Source organism: Petromyzon marinus, chromosome 12 (genome assembly GCF_048934315.1).
Source record: "Petromyzon marinus isolate PM22_M1 ecotype Great Lakes invasive population chromosome 12, UKy_Petmar_22M1.pri1.0, whole genome shotgun sequence".
NCBI lineage: Eukaryota > Metazoa > Chordata > Hyperoartia > Petromyzontiformes > Petromyzontidae > Petromyzon > Petromyzon marinus.
The window spans coordinates 9499696-9522682 of NC_133678.1; the positions used below are offsets into that span (position 1 = coordinate 9499696).

General features: G+C 42.5%; 1 protein-coding gene across 1 annotated transcript in view; it reads left to right on the plus strand.

Annotated features, from left to right (window-relative positions):
* The window catches only part of LOC116941582 (CUB and sushi domain-containing protein 3-like), a 409001-nt gene that overhangs the window by 32361 nt on the left and 353653 nt on the right, over nucleotides 1-22987 (plus strand). Inside the window, exon 3 of the mRNA XM_032952774.2 lies at nucleotides 21870-21982. Within this exon, the coding sequence (XP_032808665.2) occupies nucleotides 21870-21982 (113 nt within the window). The remainder of the gene's footprint in view (nucleotides 1-21869; nucleotides 21983-22987) is intronic.

The window sequence follows — 22987 nt, forward strand, 5'->3', positions numbered from 1 at the left end:
GTGTTTTCCCGTTGTATCTCTACAGGGGTGACCTTCGATGCTTGTGTTAATGCGCGTGCATGTGTTTTTGCACGTGGTCGTGTCGCGGTTAGCACGTGCGCGCTACGAACCCGACGACCCGAGATTCGAATCCCGCTCACGGCCGACACCAATGACGATAATTATCTGGAGCGGTCCTGGGCCTCCCCTAGGTCGACTCAGCCTCAAATGAGTACCTGGAGCGGTGTGTAAACAAAACATCACCACTGGCGAGACGAAGGCGTGGAGTTGGCCACTCTGCCGGCCTTCATAGGTGCTCGTGAACGGCACTTTGGGGCCGTCCATAAATGACGTCACGCACCTGGGGGGGGGGGTCAGACATTTGTGACGAGGGGGCGGGGGGTTGAGAAATGTGACGTCACATGAAAATGCGCAACTTTAAATAAATATAGACAACACGTTCTACTTAATTAAATAGACTTTTTAATTAAAAAAAACATTCTCCTACAACATCAGAGTGCAGCGGCACATTAAATACGCACTACAATGATAATAGTTTAAAGCGATTTGCAGCATGTTTTTTTTTGGGGGGGGGGGCAGAGCTTTGTGACGTCATATTTGAGGGGGGGGGGTCTGACTTTTTGTGACGCCGTGTGACGAGGGAGAAGGGGTCAAAAATCGTCAAAAATCTCGTGACGTCATTTATGGACGGCCCCTTACCCACCGCCGTCTGTTAAGGCTATATGAGGGATCTTTGTCTTTGTGTTGGTTATCATGTAAAGCAGAGCATTGGGCGGCTAAAGCAGACACACTGGGGTGGGGGCAGAGAGTGCAACATCCCGCACAACTTGCTATTCACCCTCAACAACACGCATCTCGTTCCATTAACCTACGAACGGCGATCTTTCTCCACGACTACCCCATCATGTTCGGACGAGCATTCACCCAGCCTGCCCCCCGCCCCCCCCCCCACCAAGGGGCACAGCGTTTCTGTCGCTGCCACCTTGGCCGGCGATCGGCGGTCGCACGCCCGCGGGGGGCTGCGCCATTCATTGGCAGCGGCACCCCCATTGATCAACGGTCGCGGGTTTTCGAGAGGGCTCGAAGGGCTTGAAAGGGCTACGCGTGGCTCGAGGGTGAACGCTCACGACCGGAGGAGACGCCCTCGTGTAACGCTCGTACGCGTTACGAAGACTTTGCCCGGGTGTCGTGTGCGCCAGAGGACGGGACTTGGTGTTTGTCTTCTCGCGCCCGTAGCATTTTGTCGTGGACACTGTTGCTTGAAACCCCACCCCCCGATGCAATCGTGCCGCGGGGAGCATGTAAAACGCCATTTTTTAAAAAATCTGCATTCTATTGCAACGGCTCATTATTAGTCTTGTGGATTTATTTAGTTTCACATGCAATTAAAATGGCGGTCATATCCAAAATAAGGTGATTGTCATTTCAGGACCAGAATTTAACTGATATTCCGGTATTATTTACAATGTAAAGATGCCTCTCCAGTTGCCTGCTAGTGTCACTACTGGCACAAGGAGGCTCTGGTGAGCTCCCCCTGGAAAGTCTGCCTACTCTTGGAAGATGTGGGGGTATTCACACTACCCCACCATATATATCTGTACCCATGTATACTGCTGGGTGGATTGAGGTGGAGAGGGGGGGTTAATTGTCCATTGTTTCAACTGGCACGCCAGGAGATTGAATTGGTGACCTCTGTATTGCAAGCCCAGGATGCTAACCATTACAAAATGGCAGCATTTGTCTTTTCTATGTGGGCTGCTATATATGTAGCACTTGGCACATAAATCTCACGAGGTTTTGGCCGTGAGATCGGCACGGATGCCGATATTTAGAGCTGATGTCGACATAAGCTTCTGCACGCGAGCACTTAAGTCGACATCGGCCACGTTGACTTTCTTTTTGTCCACTTCTCTGAGGGGAAAACTAAACTTGACAAATTACATCAACGTGGCTTTGTGCATGGCAGTTACTCTGGCAAACAAATCATGGCGACACAAATCATGCCAACACACTTACGTCAACATAAAACCTGCACGTGTGAATATTATTTGCTCTGATCCAATTCAACATTTCCGATACGTTGGAAATAGTATACATGATAAATACATCTGTGCTATATTATACAATATTTGTGCCTGGAATTTGAATAGATTAGGGTCAGTATTAGCCAATCACAGAGCAGAGGTTTAGGTTGTTCATGTGGTACTCCCGTAGACCACCCCACTTTTACTCGGATTTGTGCAGGTAAAATAACTTCCAGGTGAAATAATAATAGTTTGCATGAAAGCCTCTCCATCTTGAACAAAGACGTTCACTGCATCGCGCCCTTTAAGATGCGCGTCTGTGGCCGTCAAAGACATAAGGTCGCACTCGTGACACACTAAGTGCTTGCCACAAATGAACCACAATACCTTTCTGATCTCGTCAAGGAGCATAAACCATCATGCGAACTCCAGTCACCCTCGCAGCAGCTTTTGGCTAGCCATCGAACAAAAGACGGTTACCACGACATGCGCTTTTACAAAACGCTTCTGCGGCCGTCTGGACTGCTTTTCCTTCCGATATTAGGAAGCCACTGGAGCTATGGGGCCGTCCATAAATGACGTCACACACCTAGGGGAGGGAGGGGTTGTCAGACATTTGTGACGATGTGTGACGAGGGGCGGAGGGTTTGAGAAATGTGACGTCACATCAAAATGCGCAACTAAATATAAACAATATAATTGTTATAACAACACTAATTTTGATTAATTTTCAAACTATTTGATTATTTAAATTTACTAAGGTCACCTTTTATTTATTCCATGAAGGAGCATTTTGCTTCTCCATGGGAGAATGGAGAAGCACACATTTTGTAAAATATTTTAATGATTGTTATTAAACATTTTTATTTTAATGATTCTACCAGGGCTTTTCATTCTGTGGAATGAATATGTGATTGTTATAATTGTACTCTCCATTTTGCTTCGTTCTACTACAAAGTTTCAAGTATTTTTTATAGTTATAATTACTTTTAATATTTTATAATAAGAGAATTTCAATATATTCTGAACATCTGCAGTTTTAGTTAGACGTTGAATATTTTCAAGTGAATTTTATGCTAAATTTCAACTTTCCAACGCCTCCTTTTTAATACGTGTTTTCTCCTACAACATCAGAGTGCAGCGCCACATTAAATACGCACTACAATGACAATAGTTTAAAGTGATTTGAAGCATTTTTTATTTTCAAAATTGAAATATATTTTTTTGGGGGGGGGGGCAGAGCTTTGTGACGTCATATTTGAGGGGGGTCTGACTTTGTGACGCCGTGTGACGAGGGGGGGGGGGTAAAAAACTGCTTGTTGTGTTTAGTTTGTTTTTTCCCTTTCACCAACGCACACTGATTTGCACATGAAGTCTGGTGAAATAACACATTGGATGGAGAGGTCTTCATTTGACTTTAAACTTTCGTGACTGCAGGAATTAATATTCTTTGGTTCTTTCGGTAAAAGTCACGTAGATAGAAAAATAAAAAAGTGAATAAAAATAATAAAAGTTAATGATAATAAAAAAACACTAATATAGACTGTAGCTTGGTTCTTAATCGGAGTTAGTGTACTGGTAATATATAATGTGGACTGTAACCTGGTTATTAAGTTTGGTGAGTGTACTGACAGTCTATAATATATACTGTAGCAATGTTTATTAAGCTGGGTGAGTGTACTGTATTGACAACCCGATGTCTTATATTTATAATCATTGTAAGGCATACATGATTAACGTGCACTGTTTTACATGTTCAATGTATGGCAAATTATTTTCTATGTCCAGTGCAGTCAAGCACATAACATGACAGGTATTGTATACACGAGTGGTGCTCAGTACACGAACTGTAGTTATTAAGGTATAGTGTATTCTGTCAATTGATGTAAAACACATCACACTATCCAATTCTAAATTATATACTGCACTCGATGGGCTTGCGTTTCATGTAAATAATTTGTTCATATAATTTCACAGGTGGTAGGCATAACATTTGTCAATTCGTGATTATGTTGAGTTATGTGTGTTTTCAGGCAAGCTACTCTGGATGTTGTTAGCTCATTCTCATGCCGTCTGCACACAGCTGTTAGTCCACTGCATGTTTTAGATGCGTAAACTTCCAACAGCATAAATAACACTTATTGTTTTTGTCATCGTACAATAGGTGTTATAATACCTTTGATATTTACGTGCTGTCATGTGCCTGACTCTCCATTTAGTAGCCCTTTGTAAATAAGTCTAGGGTTGAATTATAGGTCTGCTGCCGATATTTGAAATTCTTGTACAGTAATGTGTTATGACCAAAGCCAAACGACTTAGCATTAAGCTATTTCACTTTACATTGGCGGGCATAAATTGACGCGACTTAAATTTTGCTTAGCAAAGTGGTTGAACCCATGTTTATTGGATCATTCAGAAAGCTTACGAGAGATCCTGCCCATAACCACGGGGCATCCTCTCATCCGCCATGCCAGGCATCTCTGCAACTAATTTCCGGCGTGTAAAGCTTCATATGAAACTACACAAAGGGATTTGAATATAAAGTACCTGCTGGTGCGTGTGAGGTTTACCACTTTCAGATTGTGTGCAATTGACGTCAAATTCCCCCGCTCAAAAATGGGCCACTCTCATGGTTGTATATTTGTGCTCCATGGCTTGAAAGATGAACGCAGTGCTGCATATAAACGTATGCCTATTGCTGCAGATAATTGTCCGATGCACCTTCCCATCATATTATTATCTAATTAAAGACGTGATTAGATAGAGGAATGGCTAAATTATATTCACCTAAACAATGAAAGTTATACTCACGTGACTCTCTAAACACACATGGAATCCCATTATTAATTTGTAAAGTGATGATTAAATAACAATGCAGTGATTGAGTGTGAGTTTTTGCCATCATCTACGATTACCTAATTATTTACAGACTTTTGCCAATCCACTGCTGGATGAAGGCCTCCTCACACTGTGTTGACCGTGGAGGTTATTTGACCATACTTTACCACGCCATTCCGTGTGGGACGGTGAAGAACCCAGGGTAGAGTTCGCATACCACTGATGGTTAACTGTGGCCATGAATCAAACTCAGGTCACTGGATTCATTGTCATGGGCTATCTGAAGTGCCAAGGATGAAAGCAACTTCATAATGAATAATAAAAAAACACACTAGTTTCAAGCCCTTAAGTTCCAGCATTGAGGCTAAAATCATGGTAATTGCAGTCCTGGGTTACTTAAGTACAGTGCAGAATGTATGGTTACTGAAATGGTTGCTTTTGTTTAGAGGTCACAGTGTTCTGGAATGGTACTCAGTACAATAACTGTCCCAGTAAATTTAGAAGTTTTGAGATCCCACCGTGCAAACATGAAATGATGATGTATCGTCGGATATTATGTTTGCTATAGCAATGACGCATCATGAAATATCTCATCATTTAGTCACGGGTTGGTATTGAATCAGCGCTATGTATTGTATGTGAAAAAGTGTAAATGTTGAACGTATGTCATATGCAGACTACAATTAAGTGTGGAGGACCGCTTGACAAAATGTTACATTATATATTTATTTTAAGGGAATGAACCATCGATAAGAAATATTGATTTGATATCTGACATTGATCTAGTTTATAGTGTGCAATTCATCTACTTGTTTTGTTTGATCATTTATTGCTTGTTGACAATTGTCACTTAATAGATTATAGTTTCTAATAATTCATTGATATTGATTTTCTGGCTACAGGATTGAATGAATGTAAAGTATTTCATGTTATTGCTAAATGTTTTATAATATGTATTTATTTATTTAACTACTTATCGATCACACATCTACCTGCCTTGACTAATTGCTTGTTTATCTGTTCTCTGATTACACCCTGAGTGAGTTCATTGCCTTTTTTATGAGTTCGAGTATCACCAAATCAATTTTTTGTGATAACCTTATAATTATGAGGATTACTGCACAGGTTTTTAAGTAATATAAAACGATCAGTCTTTATATATATAAAAAAAACATTTTCCATCTGTTTTTAACGTATAGCCTCTAAAAGTGTACATCGAATATGTGTACGCACAATGTTGCATAGATATTTACAATGCTATCAAAGATAATTACTGCTTTTCACAGTTATATAATATAAGCTTCTGTTACAATTTATAAAATGACGTAATTTGCATTCTGTTATATTGTATATTAGACACTTCTTCAGAATTTTTTAAAATCTTGATGGAATCATCATTTACTAGATATTGTTATATTATGGCCAATTTTGGCCAGAATTTTGGCAGAATTTCCAAAGCGCTCGTACAAATGTTTGCTGCTTGGTAGAAAATTAGTGGTTCTTTACATTTGCTTAAAGCACTCTCTAAATGAAATCACCAGCAGTGCGTGTAGATATTGTTCCGAGTAATTAATAGCCCCTGCAAAACAAATGGAACCCTCTCCAGTTGATGTCCCACTTGTGCGGCTTAAAGGCTGTCACATGTGATAATTAAGAATGAATCATTACATTTGCTTCCTAATCTATGAGACATTAATGGAAAACATGTAGTCCTGGGAGCGCATATCAGTTATCAATATTTACAATTCCTAGATTCATCTTGCTATCCTCTTAGTTCGGTGGTTGACCTTGTCTCTTTCCTGTAACATTATCCATTTCCCAGCCCCTGTGATCTCGGTCTTACTCATCCACTCTGCCCCATGTTCCACATCACTTTCTTAATCGCTCATCCAATCAATGTCACCATTTGCCTTTCGTCTGCACGCCTGCCTAACCATATTGCCTACTGCCTTGCAAGCGTGTTGGCCAGTTAGCTCCCGTTTACTACTTTTATTGAATTTCCCAATCATTGACTGCCGTTTAAAAAAAAAATATAAACATGCTCAATATATAACACCCATAATAGCAGTTACTTATGAGGATTCACAAAGCACACTGTAGTTTGTGGATGTGAAACACTGCATGAAAAAGAGCAGGGACATCTATAATTATTCAGTGGTAAACAGTGATGCAATAGTACAATTGTCCGTTAAGTGCTACATTCAATAATTCACCTTTTTGTGGCAATACACAATCCTAATTTTAACCTCTAATTTGTAATTAGTTTGTGCTACTTTTTTTTATTCTCACGAGCAGGGCCGAAGCACTCAGCCTTGAATAAAACACACATAGACAACATGCATCACGTGATGGAGACACTAGCCTCTCGTCTTAAGCCTATGGTCAATCCGGTGTTGGATGAAGGCATCTCCATTATGCCACTACCTCTCACGTTCCTGTGATATAGTAATCCACACAGCACCTGCACACGAGCTGACTCATCACTCCATCCGGTCGGTGGACATCGTTTCGGACACTTCATTCGCTGCCTGTCAACCCATCATGACTCTTGACAAACTGCCATGTAGTATAAAGTGCATTTTCATACTTCTTGTTAGTGTGTGGAGCATGCACTCATGCAAAATCATGCATGCTGCAGTTTTTACCTTTTTTACGTTTAAAACGTTCACTGACATGTGCATCATTTAACACACTTAAAATGTTGCATTTTAAGTGTGTTGCAATGGATGAGTGCATATAGTACAATTTGACTGTGCGCAACCGAGGGCAATTCTTGTTCTATTCTGCTGACACAAATGCTCACAGCCAAGTTTGCAAAGCACCTTCCTATCCCCAAGGGAGGAATTCATGTTGTTAAGGAAATTGCATTGCACGCATCAAGACAGGTTAATGGATGACCTCAACTCTAGCCTGGGTGTTCAGTGCTTTGCTCACAAGAACATACAGATCCATGTGTTCCCGTGAGCATTCCCATGTGCATCCACTGGTGTATATGAATGTACGTGATCATGCTTGTAACAACACTTTGACGAGACTAAACCCACACCGCCATTTTGCATGGAGCCAAGGCAAGTGCTGCCATTATTGAAGTGTGCCTTTTCACCTTTAATTATGACCTTCATCCAAGAAGGCCACCCTTGATTCTCGTGACGTTGCTCTCGGAGGTTCTACCATTGGAATGTTTGCTCCTTCCATCTATGAGTTGTTGGCATGTGGGAGGGGATACCGGAAGACACAACTCACAGGCACGAGAGCATAACACTCAATACTCTGCACAGTTGGATTCAACACACTGTTGTACTGCCATCTCCTGACCACTGCGACACAAGCCTACAACATCATTATAATCCTAGTTACCCAGGCTCAATTGCAGAGCAAGCTCATCATTGTAAGTTAGTGTCCAACCGTGGAATGGGCCTCTCAATGCGTTGACTCTGTTTAAAATTAGTACCTGGTATGTTTTGTCAATATCGTAATTCTGGAGGCAAAGGTGATCATGCCAATATTATTAAAAACTAATAAAAAATAAATTAACAAAACAAATACGAGCTTTTTTTCCCCATCCTATTTTTACTCGTGCGTATGTCAAACATTCCTTCAGGAATCTATGAGTCTGTAAGTACGAGTATAGCTTTGTGAAGAAAGCACGTCAGTTTCTGAAGCAGCTCACAGCACTTTAAACAAAACCCAGGACCTCGTGCCGAACAACTCGTGGTACAACCTGACAAACACGTCTGAGAACTATACAGGACAACTTCCAACACCTACACACGAGTACAAGTGCTTGGGATTTTAGAGGACGCTAGTTTATTGATGTGGGTGGCCAGAAACTATGCACTACCACCTCTTCGCCTTCCCCAGCACTGACAAACGGAGGCACTTGAGCACACTTTACTGGCTGAGTGAACCTGTGCTGACCTAAGCTTGCTACACACGAGTGTTTAGATCTCACACTGTGTTGGCCCTAGGCAGGGGCAAATGTGATTCAGTTAGGGTCACGTATCCAAGCAAATATCTGATGTTCCGTGACCTTTATTTGTGCAACTGAACGATTTTGATAAGGCTGCATTGTCAAGGTCCTTTGGTTGCAGTTCAAGGTTGAATTTGTGTCCAATTTGTTTATTACTTAATTTGTTTATGTATTTTTATTTTCACGTTGCTGCAAAACTTTGCGGTACACGTAATTTATTGAATATTTGTTCCAATGATTTTCCCTCGTATCACTGCCATAATATAAATTCCCATTGTACAATTGTGTTGGGATCTTGGTTTTAATACAGTGAGGGAAAAAAGTATTTGATCCCCTGTTGATTTTGTACGTTTGCCCACTGACAAAGAAATGATCAGTCTATAATTTTAATGGTAGGTTTATTTGAACAGTGAGAGAGACAATAACGACAACAAAATCCAGAAAAACGCATGTCAAAAATGTTTAGAAAACTCGAACCTTCAGCTCCCTCCAGATTTTCAATGGGATTAAGGTCTGGAGACTGGCTCGGCCACTCCAGGACCTTAATGTGCTTCTTCTTGAGCCACTCCTTTGTTGCCTTGGCCGTGTGTTTTGGGTCATTGTCATGCTGGAATACCCATCCACGACCCATTTTCAATGCCTTGGCTGAGGGAAGGAGGTTCTCACCCAAGATTTGACGGTACATGGCCCCGTCCATCGTCCCTTTGATGCAGTGAAGTTGTCCTGTCCCTTTAGCAGAGAAACACCCCTAAAGCATAATGTTTCCACCTCCATGTTTGACGGTGGGGATGGTGTTCTTGGGGTCATAGGTAGCATTCCTCCTCCTGCAAACACGGCGAGTTGAGTTGATGCCAAAGAGCTCCATTTTGGTCTCATCTGACCACAACACTTTCACCCAGTTGTCCTCTGAATCATTCAGATGTTCATTGGCAAACTTCAGACTGGCATGTATATGTGCTTTCTTGAGCAGGGGGACCTTGCAGGCGCTGCAGGATTTCAGTTCTTCATGGCATAGTGTGTTACCAATTGTTTTCTTGGTGACTATGGTCCCAGCTGCCTTGAGATAATTGACAAGATCCTCCCGTGTAGTTCTGGGCTGATTCCTCACCGTTCTCATGATCATTGCAACTCCACGAGGTGAGATCTTGCATGGAGCCCCAGGCCGAGGGAGATTGACAGTTCTTTTGTGTTTCTTCAATTTGCGAATAATCGCACCAACTGTTGTCACCTTCTCACCAAGCTGCTTGGCAATGGTCTTGTAGCCGATTCCAGCCTTGTGTAGGTCTACAATCTTGTCCCTGACATCCTTGGAGAGCTCTTTGGTCTTGGCCATGGTGGAGAGTTTGGAATCTGATTGATTGATTGTTTCTGTGGACAGGTGTCTTTTATACAGGTAACAAGCTGAGATTAGGAGCACTCCCTTTAAGAGTGTGCTCCTAATCTCAGCTCATTACCTGTATAAAAAACACCTGGGAGCCAGAAATCTTTCTGATTGAGAGGGGGTCAAATACTTATTTCCCTCATTAAAATGCAAATCAATTAATAACATTTTTGACATGCGCTTTTCTGGATTTTCTTGTTATTCTGTCTCTCACTGTTCAAATAAACCTACCATTAAAATTATAGACTGATTATTTCTTTGTCAGTGGGCAAACGTAAAAAATCAGCAGTTGATCAAATACTTTTTCCCTCACTGTATATATCTTCCTAACCACATTTGTTATCGGATTCAGTATAGTATCCTTGTTTGTTTTACCTCAAGTGGTTTATTTATATGTTTCAGGTACTATTTGCGTTAGAAAACAAATTTCGGATGTCACATTGTTTAGTTTGAAAATATCAAGCAAATAAATGAGACTTCTATTCAAACATAAGTAATACATAAATTAGCTTCACACTATCTCATGCTATCGTTAAGTTAAAAGGTGTTCATCCATACAATGTACAAATTTAATGTGTGCTAAACTGTAACATAATTTTTACACAATACAATAGAATTCCTATTTGAAGACCTTTAATGATTTCTCAAATAATTACCAACTGCGGACTTTGCTTATATCATACAGAAGTCTACTCTATGTAGTGTATGATTTTGATGGTGCTATATATAAAATGATTCCACACAATTCTAAGATAGATGGAGGTTTTTTTTTACATTTTGAATTGACAAATATTATGAGAAGTTGTTTGTTATTGTTGTAACCATAGACATGAATGGATTTAAAGAATGATATTAAGGTTCGTCCACGGTTGAATGTGGAAATAATTTGACTCTTTGTGGGGAGACACTTCAGTTATCCTCGGTGGCTGTTCCATTATGGTAGAGACACCGGCGTGTATCTATGCTGAAAAACCTACGACTTATAATAGGAAGTGATTTCAGTATTACATGAGATATATAATATTAAATGTAATATTTACATTATGTTTCATAGTATTAATATAAACATAGTTTTCATTTCTATTTTGAAGAGCAGCAATGTTACCTCTTTTTAACATGAGAACAATAAATAACTTGCGCAGTGGCAGATTATTTTTGTTCTATATGAAAACACAATTGCTGTTACACCTTGCAGCTCTGTAGTGGAGTTGCTGTAATTACTTAAATGTTGATGCTATCTGATTTTTTTTCATTGGAGTACCTATAATGCATCATTTTCTGAAATAAACACATGAAAGGCATGAAAGGGATGACAATTGACAAATCAATCCGATCAATGGATGTCCTTCCTTTAACCATGTGAGAGCCCTTTGAAATACATTGAGCCTGATCATGTACAAATATGATGTTCACGCCTTTGCAGGATTCCAGTAAATAGGTGAACGTTCCTCAAAAGTGATTGCGCCAAATTCATGTTCTTGGGCCGATTCGGTAGGTAACAATGGGTGGAGCTCCAATTCTGCACAAAAAAACAGCCAATCAGCAGCTGGGAGATTGCGAAGGGGAATCAGGATCAAGTGTACTGATGCCGGCTTGGCTTGCCAGCTCGCGGACCTATCAGGCTGTGTCCATCAATACCAATACTCACCATTCTCCACTAAGTTGTGTTGACGTCACCATGGCACCTGTGCCAGACCAGGTGAGGCTATCACGTGCAGTGTCGAAGGCTCACTGACAGGTCACGGGACAGACCCAGGTGCCATGGTTTGACCGAGATGACTAGCAGATACACCACCTGTGCCCCCTACTGTGATACTGTGCCAACTTTATCCTTTTTAGCCACCCGACGCTCTGCTCGTTGTTGTGTCACTTCTCTGGCTGTTGTTGTTGGAGAGTGACTGTCTCCAAAGCGGTGTCAAGATTGGCCTCTGTGGAGGACTAATGAAAGACGCTACTGTGCAATTGTGTCCATCTCACAGATTAATACACACACATGCTAGAGGAAATGGTATCACAGCTTCAAAAGTGCCCACTTGCAGCACTTGCATGCAGCCTTTGTGGCTATATGGGAATCTTTGTCAGTGGTACGTATTTATTCATATGTATGTTGAACTTCTTTCGCACCTTATGCAGCCAACTGCGCTATTCAATCCACTTACATACATCACACTATTGTGATGCATGCAAGTGGATTGAATAATTAGAATGAACTCTGCAGAGGCTTTATCATCTGCACATTCTCCACCATAAGAGGCACATGCAGGCGAAAAAATATATACTGGTTTGGTTGCAGCCGAGCACTGGTGCATTATCACATTTCCTGCATATTCCAATTATCAATTCTTCCACAAATTGCCGCTGGTGTATGTCGAATGTGGAGAGTGCAATGGTACGCTATGAACCCAATGACATGAGTTTGATCCTGGCCATGGCTGCCATCAGTAGTGAATTGTAGATTGTCTTAGGTCATCTCAGCCTGAAATGAGTGCCTGGGATGGTGTGTGTATTGCAGCTGCAATTCGTCACATTGGAGGCTCTCAAACCCCCACTGGGCTACAATATGGTCAGGAGATGACAATACAGCAAAGGGTTTTCTAGAATCTATCAGTGTGGACATTTTATTGTAATCCTGCACCTCCGGTTAGTACGGTTGGCTACGTACGGTGCAAAAGAAGTTCAACATACATCATCTGTTCATAATAAAGGTTTATGAGGGGGTTATTTTTGGGTAACTGTAGTTTTTCCCCCACTTTTCAAAATAAGACCTCACTCAGGCAAGCTTCCCAATAAACACGTCATCATCTTCATAATTGATGTCATCGCCTGAATCTGAAGCACCATCAGCAGCAACAGCAAGTAGCAGCAATATCGTCATCATCGCAATTTTTGATCCACATCATCTGCATCATTAACATCATTGCCATCATCATTGCAATTTTTTATCATCATTTTTTCTTATGGTGCAGTGCTTCCATTCTGGGTGAGGGACAACAAAGCACACGCGTGAACTAGGGCAGTGGTGTTGTGGGAGGAGAGACGAAAAAACCAGGGGAAAACATTTTTCGTGTTCCAGAAATTCGTGTTCCAACGCCATATTCACACGACAACTGACCGCTATTGAAAGAGGGCATAATGGGCTGCCGTGCCCTCTCGGAGCTTCTTACACAACCCCCCCCCCCCAGCACGATTGACACGTTACCATATAATGGCCGATCATTTCTGCAGTCAGGTGGAAGTTTATTCTTCCCCCATTGTGAGCTGCATCTTAACCTCACCCACTATGGGCTAACTCTGCATGGACAGGGAATCAATATGTATTGGTGGCAGCAAGCGAATTCAAAATGCGGAATTGGGCCAATTTTATGCAGAAGTGGCTGTCATCTTGCCAAAAAAGTTGCTGGTATGATGGTCACAATAGCGACATGAATTGGCCCCATTATCACCTTCGCAATGGGCATTTTACATACCGCATTTGCACGGGAATTGCCATCGTAATTAGCTGTATTATTGGCAGGCTATTTTCTAGTTTTTGGTGTCTTAGCTTTGGTAACAACACACACTGGCCTACACTTGTAAGTTATATAACAGCCTACAGCATGAACTCTAAGTAAAATCATTGGTGTCAAGCCGAATCCGTAGCCTTTTGAATGTTTTGGGAGGATGTCGATACCCTATGTGAGCGGCAAAAACTGTGCTCCCACTCTGGGTCAATGGACCTCTGCGCATATGCAAGTGCAGCTCGTGAATTGAACCGCTTGAAGCCGGAGATTTACAGCCACACGAGGACATGAAAATTGGTTGATTCGCAGCACCTTGGTACAAAAATTGTATCGCTTTGGATATGGTGGCCAATATACCAGCAATAGCAATCATACAGGATCCATCTCTTTTTGACAACCGCATCGAGTGTGTCAGCTGTGGTCCCAGGCGACTCGATTTTGCATTCGCATATTGAATTAGGAACAGTGACTTTGCTGTGCTGTTTGATCCGTTTCCTATTCTGTTCTCCCCTTCTGCTCCATTGTGTGCGGCGTGGTTTTGGCTGTCACCTGACTAGGGTGAAGGCATTGATAGAGTGCTAACAGCTGGGCATTTTCTATCACAGCGTGCCTCTGCCTCTCTCTACACATGTCTCTCTACCTTATTCTCTCCCTACCAAGTTGACAGATTTAACCCTTTGACTCATTAATGAAATCTATTGGTTGTTGTTGTTGTGTAATGGTTATAATCACACCGGACTATCATTCCCTGAGATCGCCAATTCAATCTCCTGGTGCGACAAGTGAGAAATTGGGTACGCATTTTAAACTAATCCTGCGTCTTGACTTAAAAGCTTTCGTGACTGCAGGAATTCATATTATTTGGGTCTTTCGGTAAAGTCACATAGATATGTACAAATTCATAAAAATAATAAATATAAAATAAACAAAAAACTTACGACGTTTCAATCACAACACAAGCGATTGTCATCAGCCTTTCCTCTTGATGACGATCGATGGTGTTGTGATCGAAACGTCGTAAGTTGAAAGGGCCTCATGGAGGCCCTTTCACCAACAGTGATTTAAGCAAGCAATTGCAGGGCTGCACCTCTGCCTCCACGATACGTTATTTACGTGCATGTGTGTGTGCCTACGATGGTTGTGGTTGTGTGATGAGCTGTTATAACAATTATTTTACACACTCATGGCATCGCATGGATAAGTGTGATGATATAATCTCTGCGCCTAAGAGACGTAGAGCCTAGTTATTGATAGCGGCTGTATCTTAATAACGACTAAAGTCTTTCACACCTGTTTTCTGCTTGCTCTCACTTAAGATGTCCATAACCGTCGAATTCCTGAATTTTCATATATATTTTAAAAGGTACTGTGCCTCACACGGCATTCGTCACACACATCAATGCAAACTAAATAACTGAATGGTTTGACAGCTGCAGTTAAAGTGAATGGCACTATTAAACGCACAGTGCATTTCACTTACACGTGTACCTTTGAAGTGCAATGGGGTGAGTGAAGGATGCATTACATAAGCAGGGATACCAAAGGGATAAGTCCACCAGCGTTGTGCCATATTGCCCGGCCATGCCGTTGTGCCTGGTTTCTGTCAAAGCTCATTAAATATAACCACCGCTGTTTTTTTCGTAAGCAGTTTTAGAAAAATAAAGTTCTCATTTCGAAGACGTTACCTATCACGAAGGCTATGATTTGGGCACAGTATTTTTTTGTTCGTTAGATTCACGGCAGAGATATGTAGGGGCCAAAAAATAGAAAGGTAACGGATAACATCGATTGGTTCCCCAATAAACGGGTTGCTTTACATTTGTATAAACATGTATAGCTATATATTATTTTTATTAATGAAAATCACCATTTAAAGGTCACATTATAAATGCAATGTGCCCTTTAAAGAACAGCACTCTCAGGTTGCTTCAGTTGAAGCAATGAAAATCGTGTATGATCTTCCCATGTTTGATCATTGGCTTAACTTCAGGCGAGAAGTCTTCATGCTGGGACACTTGGGAGCTCTCTCCCAAATGTTCTTTGGTGATGTATACCAAAGTATGATGGACACGTGTGCATTGACCCCTCTCTCAATTATGCTTGGTTTACTGGTCACCCATATCACTACATTCAATTTCTTCCTCCACTTTTGCTTTCATATCCTGTCCTACCTTCTTCCACACCTCCTATACCGCCCTCGACTTGCTTGGCAGCTCGATTACATTCAGGGACCACAGGATGTGTCTTACTTAGGCTTCCTTGCAAGCCTTTTTTTAGTTTGTTACTGTGAAACTTAAATAAATAAAACGGTTACTTTTATATATATATGATTTCAATCACCGCACTTCCGATTAGCACGATTGGCTATGTACGGTGCGGAATAAGTTCAACATAGGTACATACACATTGTAATGGGTTTTATTTTGCACACGTTGCGTCAATTAAAGATAATTGAAATATGGGGCACCCGGTTTGCGCATTGACATCCATCCGTTTCACGGGACTGTTAAATGCAAAACAAAGCATAGTGGCGCTGTACTTTGGAATTCTGCCCAACAAATACCGATTTTAACATGAACAATTTGCATGCAGTTTTGAGCAATACTACATATTGATTGTGAAAATGTTACTCACGAATATGCAAGTAGACAAATATTCCAATACATCTCTATGCACTCTACTTGGCCCAGGATTTTTTTTTTATTTAAAACCGCGTTCAGACTTCATTATTTGCTGTGATATTATTTGCATTAAACCATCTGAGGGCAGATTTGTAGCCCGACAGAAAATTTCCCTTGCACGTTTATTGAGGGATTGAATGCTATGCCCTCAGAGCACTCGTAAACACTCCATCAGTCCATCCATTAATTAGCAATCAAAGGAAGCGCGTTTAAAGTGCCACTGGAATGTCTCAAGAAAGTACATGATCACAAATACTTTGAGACTTGCAATTTAAGTACTGAGGACGGATTGATTTCATCGATACACCGCTTGCCTTTTGATGAAACCCCCCCTCAATCTAAAATAGTTTTTAAGCACTTTTTGGCAGTCAATATCATAATTCTTGTCCTTATCATCCCATCGTCATCAGCCATGGTCAGTCCATTGGTCGATGAAAGCCTTCCCAAACATGTGCTTTGGGGAGGCATTGATACCTCTAACAATGACATATGTTGTGTGTACGTGTATGCTCGGGGTGAGTAGTGAAGTGAGGGAGAATGCAATCTCTGCGTCGGTCAGAAACATTCAGGCTGGCCTGCCTGCCTGCGATCCATCCTGGGTTTAACCAGACTGGATTGTGTAAGGAGTTCACAGACCCTTGAAAGGTCTCGACATAGCCATATCAGTGAGTTCCTCTGGCAGGCGAGGCTACATCGCCTGGGTCACGTAGCCCATACTGTATGCCCAGCTACTGCATGCCAAAGTAGCTTCTGTTTGGCTGGATAGAGGGGGCTAAATTGGTGCAGCACATGCTAGGGAAGACATGGGCTGATGTGGTACAGGAGGTTATGGAGCTGAGTGGACTTGCCGAAGACTGATCAGCAGTGTCAAGATCGGTCTCTGGAGAGGCTCGTGAAGGACGCTACTGGGCAGTTGGAGGCAGCCGCCTTCCAACAACAGCGGAGGGCAGAGGAGTGATGCTCACGATGAGTAGAACACCAGGCAGCTAAAACACAGCAATTTGCCACAGTGGGGAGCACAGGTGATGCATCTGCCAGTCATATCAGTCAGTCAGCCAATGGGAACTGGGTCTGTCCTGTGACCTGGCAGTTGAATCTTCCACACTTCACGTGGCCTCAAAGTGCACTTAGTCTGGCACGTCGTGGTGATGTCACCTCCATTTAGTGGCGAACGGCGGTTGTTAACAAACGATGTGCACTTTTTAGTTACATATTTTATGTGAATGTTATATTCAACTGTTAATTTATAACATTAAAAAAGTGTCCAATATACCCGTTTCATTTCATGCCAAGCTTTGCATCCTTCATTTGCGTATAAAAGTATTGACGTACTAAAAAAATAGGATTGCATTGTGATATATTTAAAATTAGATTAATAGTACAATATTTATGGGTTTTATTGCTCAATTATGTTTGTTCAAATAAAAATACGCTTAGCCATTTGGCTTTTTTCATGATAAACTAGTCGTGACATTTTAAGAAAAGAGACATTTTGGTGTCAATTTAATAACCCTTCAGATATATTTTTGTGACATTTCTGGAGGATTTTTCGCAGAGAGGTTTGTTTCCTCAAACTTTTCAATGAGCTAAAATGTGGAAGGGCATACACTTTATCCTTCTACCCAGCATATGAGGCCAGGGTTTTTTTTTTCCCAAAAGCATTGCAAACAAAGAGCAAGATGAATGGAGAAAAAAATCCTAATATTCAATACCCTTTTAATATATAAATATATTTTTTACACACTGCTAGTTCATGAATATATCTATATTGGTTTCAAAGACACACGATTCGGACATTGTCGTCGTTACTGATGCCATCAAAGAAGGCATCTGCCTGCCTGTAATTTTATTTCAGATTTTCCATTAACCATTCTTATGAAGTGGGTATGCTGTACTTTCTGTGTATATGCATGTCTATGTGCGTCTTTATAGGTCGTGGTGATGGTGGTGCGAGCTGTGTGTATGTATGGTGCAGGCTGTATTTATGTGTGTGTTGGCCATAGTGCTGGTGTTGCCGGCTCTGTGTGTGTGTAGGCTGCGGTATTGGTAATCCGATGTCTGACCCCCAAGAACAGGTTCACAGGTTTGCTGAGCATTTCTGTGAGGTCTTGGGAGATGAGAAACACCTCAGCTCAAACATAAGCATAGGCCAAGGTGGGGCTGACCTTGCTGGTGCTGCTGTACCTCATATATTGGAGGAAAGTATCCACTCCTTGTGAGTGGTTGGCTGATGTGTCATCTGTTGAGGAAGTGCGAATGTCAATTCGGAGCTTGAAACCAGGTAAAGCACCGGGGAGAGAGGACCTCTCAAGCGAACTGTTGAGGGAGGGTGGCTTTTGTGAGCATATTGTCATATATGACATCCTTACAACTGCCTGGTCCAGAGGACGGGTTCCGCATGATTGAAAGGATGCTCTGATGGTTCCCATTTTTAAAAGGAGGGACCGCACAGATTTTGGCATCCCTGACTCTATGCTAAACGATCATAAAGGGCCTTCATCATGGTGGACAGGCCCAGGTAAGGTTGCATGGCCAGGAGTTAGCGCCATTCTCTGTTCACATTGGGGTGCAACAGGGATGTCCTCTAGCTCCCACATTATTTAACATAATCTTCGACCACGTAGTTCGAGAAGCCTTCCATTGCTGTACAATTGGAATTTATATCTGGTGCAGATATAAAAGGAGGCTGATCGATTCCCGGGTGTGGTCATGAGATGGTTGCCTACTGGTCCACCATGGTATGTACGCTGATGATATGGTGGTTGCTGCTCATTCTGCAGAGTTGGAGGTTTTACTGCTGAACCTAGAGAATTCCATCAGCCCCACCAAAACTAAGCACCTGCCTGGGTATTTTGTATCATCCAATACTCCACCCCCTCAACTCCCCATCAGTGATGGAATGGATGTGGAGAGAGTGGAGAAGTTTCTGCACTTGGGTAGTGTGCTTATGACTACAGTAGCTACAATCTGGTAGTAGAGGTCTCACTCCAAATCAGCTGAGCGGCATGTTTTTTATCAGCTGCCTAACACTTTGTGGATGCTACCTGGTCTATCGCTCCAAACAAAGCTCTGGGTCTTCACGGCCACAATCATGCCCTCCCTTCTCTTTGCTTGCGAAACGTGGACCCCTCTAATAGAACATGTGTTGCATTTGAATCTTTTAGGCTTGCCTGTCTGTGATCCATCCTGGGTTTAACCAGACAGGATTGTGTGAGGAGCTCATAGATCCTTGAAAGATCTCGACATAGCCCCATCAGTGAGTTCCTCTGGCAGGCCAGGCTATGTCGGCTGGGTCATGTAGCTCACATGCCCAGCCACCACATGCCCAAGCAGCTTCTGTTTGCCTGGATAGAGGGAACAAAATGGGCACGACACAGGCTGGAGACGAGATGGACTGATGTGGTATAGGAGGTTACAGATATGGAGCTGAGTGGAGTTGCCGAAGACCGATACGAGAGGTGTCAAGATCGGCCACTATGGAGGAGACTCGTGAAGGACGCTACTGGACAGTTGGAGGCAGTCGCCCTCCAACAACAGTGGAGGGCAGAGAAGCTACGTTCACAACAAAGAGTGGAGCGTCTGGTGGCTAAAATACAGCAGGCTGGCACAGTAGATGGCACAGCTGGTGCATCTGCCAGTCATCTCAGTCAGTCAATCCATGGCACCTGGATCTGTGCCGTGACCTGTCAGCGAGCCGTCGACACTTCACGTGGCCTTGGAGTGCACCTGGCAAGGCACAAGCGCTGTGGTGATGTCACCGCCACTTAGTGGCAATTGCAGCTGTTGTTGTTGTGGGTAGTTTTCATTTTAGTAGTGTGCTGACAAAATGGAATATCTGCGGCTGTGATTAGAAGGCCATATTAGTTTTATTTGAGGGGGGGTCTGAATTTTTGTGACGCCGTGTGATGACGGGGGGGGGGGGGGTCAAAAATAGTCCAAAATCGCGGGACGTCATTTATGGACGGCCCCAAAAGACAAATACTCCCGTATAGCCTTAACAGTCTGTGGGAGCAAGTGCTGTTAGCGAGTAGCACTTACGAAGGCCGGTACGGCACACGAGGGGGGTGGGTGCCCGGCCGCCTTTGTCTCTCCAGTGGTGATGTTTACACATCGCACCAGGTACTGGCGTTGGCCGTGAGCAAGAATCGAACTCGGGTCGCTGCTTCCATAGCGCAGCGCTAACCGCGACACTACCGCTCCCCACACAAAGACAAATATCCCCCACTTAGCCTTAACAGGCTGTCGGGGCAAGTGCTGTCGGCGAGCTCCCCACGCACTCACACTTCTTTCACGCACACGGCACGTGCACACTCCCAGCGTGAGGCCAACTCGCGGAGGATTGCTCCTCTGACCAAAATATTTCCGCGTTTTAGTTTGCAATTGCGAGTTCGCGTTTTAAGTCAATGTGTATTTGCATTTCATGGGAAGCTGGTTCGTAAGTACGGGCGTTCCTAAGTCGAGGATGGCCTGTACATACATAATCATTTGTGTTCATTGTCGCTGGCATCTTCATGTGAGTGTGGGCCTCAATTTTGCCGCTTTCCTAAACGTTTAGAACACTTAAAACGCACTTGAATGTTTACTCAAAAATAAACACAGAACGTGCAGAATATCTTGTGCAAAATCCACTCCGACACACCTTCAGCACTCTCGACACATTATGGTGGAAAGTTTCTACAACTATGTGAAAATGTTCCCAAACCCAGCCCTCACCCACCCAATGTTTCGTCAATCTGCAATTGTTGCAAGATAAGTGGTGTAATGGGTGTGATTTTACGTGGACACAGCCCACATGTGAGTTACAAATTGTGGAATTGTTTGCATTTAATGTCTGAAACGACCGCATACGCCCCTCCATAAAGTGGTGGAGTGGGGAGCGATAGTGGCTACAAACTCGGCGACCGGAGTTCGATTTCCCGATTACGGCCAACACCAGTAACGATTATCTGAACCGGTCCTGGGCCTCCCCTAGGTTGACTCAGCCTCAAATGAGTACCTGGTGCGATGTGTAAACATTGTCATTCGGGAGACAAATGCGGCCGGGCGTGGTGCTGGTCCCCCACCTCCTCGTGTTCCATGCCAGCCTTCATAGGTGCCCGCTAATAGCACTTTCCCCAACAGTCTGTTCGTAATAAACTAAAAATGATGATAGATAACAACATAGAGGACAAGTACATAACTAGAAGGACTTATGTTTTACTTATATATTCACAAGATGTATACTTACATGATAGTATGAGACGTATTTATGCTTTAGTTTTAGTCAGCCAGCAGCTGGAACAAAATGGGATTTTAAATTAGATTGAATTGATTTAAAGATGCCACATGGCTTGATGCCAAACCTCAGAAGACCCAAGTTAACACACACAGTTTATAGAGAGAAACACAGTATTACATTATTCTTACATTAGCTAATGCTACAACATCTGGTAGACTAACCCCATCCATTGCTGTTGTTACTTTGTACGTGCGCAGGTTCACAGGGTTCCAGCTGCCATCGCCCATCACAAGCACAGGCCCACTGCTCACCATGAAGCTGAGCAGCGATTTTGCAGTGGGTGCTCAAGGATTTAAGCTGACCTATCAAGGTGAGCAACGTGCCAACATGCCACACTTGCTTTATTCAGCATGCAGTGTGCTTACAAAATAGTTTTGCAGGCAGCATTTCCAGGCTTTTATTTATATCATTATTGATAGTGGCATCACGTCTTCATTGGTTCTTGTTTTGTGTACACTTTACGCACTGATGCAGCACATTGTAATTGGAACATTGAGCTGACCTTCATGAGCACATTAGTGACACCATCTGGCATGTTTCTATACCGTTTTGCAGTGCTTACAATCATTAATCTTACATCTTAAATGAAAAGCTTAATACAACCCTTGTACTGACATGTTGCAGTTATATGTAGATGTACAATGATAATTACTAAGTACAATACAACTCTTGTTTGCTGTCATGATGAATTTATATACTTCATAAACACATTGGAGTGTGTGTGTGTGTGATATAGGTGTGAGTTTTTTTAATTGTGTATATCCTTGGAATATATATGGTGATGGACCACTATATTGACATAAGTTATCCATCCTTTTCAACTAATTTTCAATCCTAAGGGGACTATCCATACGTGACGTAAATACAGACCATGCCATGAATTCGACAAGTAATAGGACAGGACCTTATGGGAAAAATATGGTTGGATTCCTGGTTCCGAAATTATCACCCTCTCCCTCTTTTCTTACAAACTCTACAAGATTTCCACCCTTATTGTGAATTTACGCTTTATTTTTCAATTTTATCTCAACACACAAACCCCCCCCCCCATCTCCTTTACTCTCCCGGCACAGAAGAACTGGTGCCCAATGCACGCCCCTGACACCGAATTGCCAGCACGACACTCACCCCATGCACCTTCACGTGAACGTTAATGATTCGCCATCTCGGTGCCCCTATGACTCACATCCTCAACGAGTAAACAACATGCGGCAATTTGTGAACATTTGCGCTGGGTCGTTGCGCGTGTCACATTATCACACAAACAAATATATACACACACACAGAAACATATATATGGTAAATAAATCGTTCT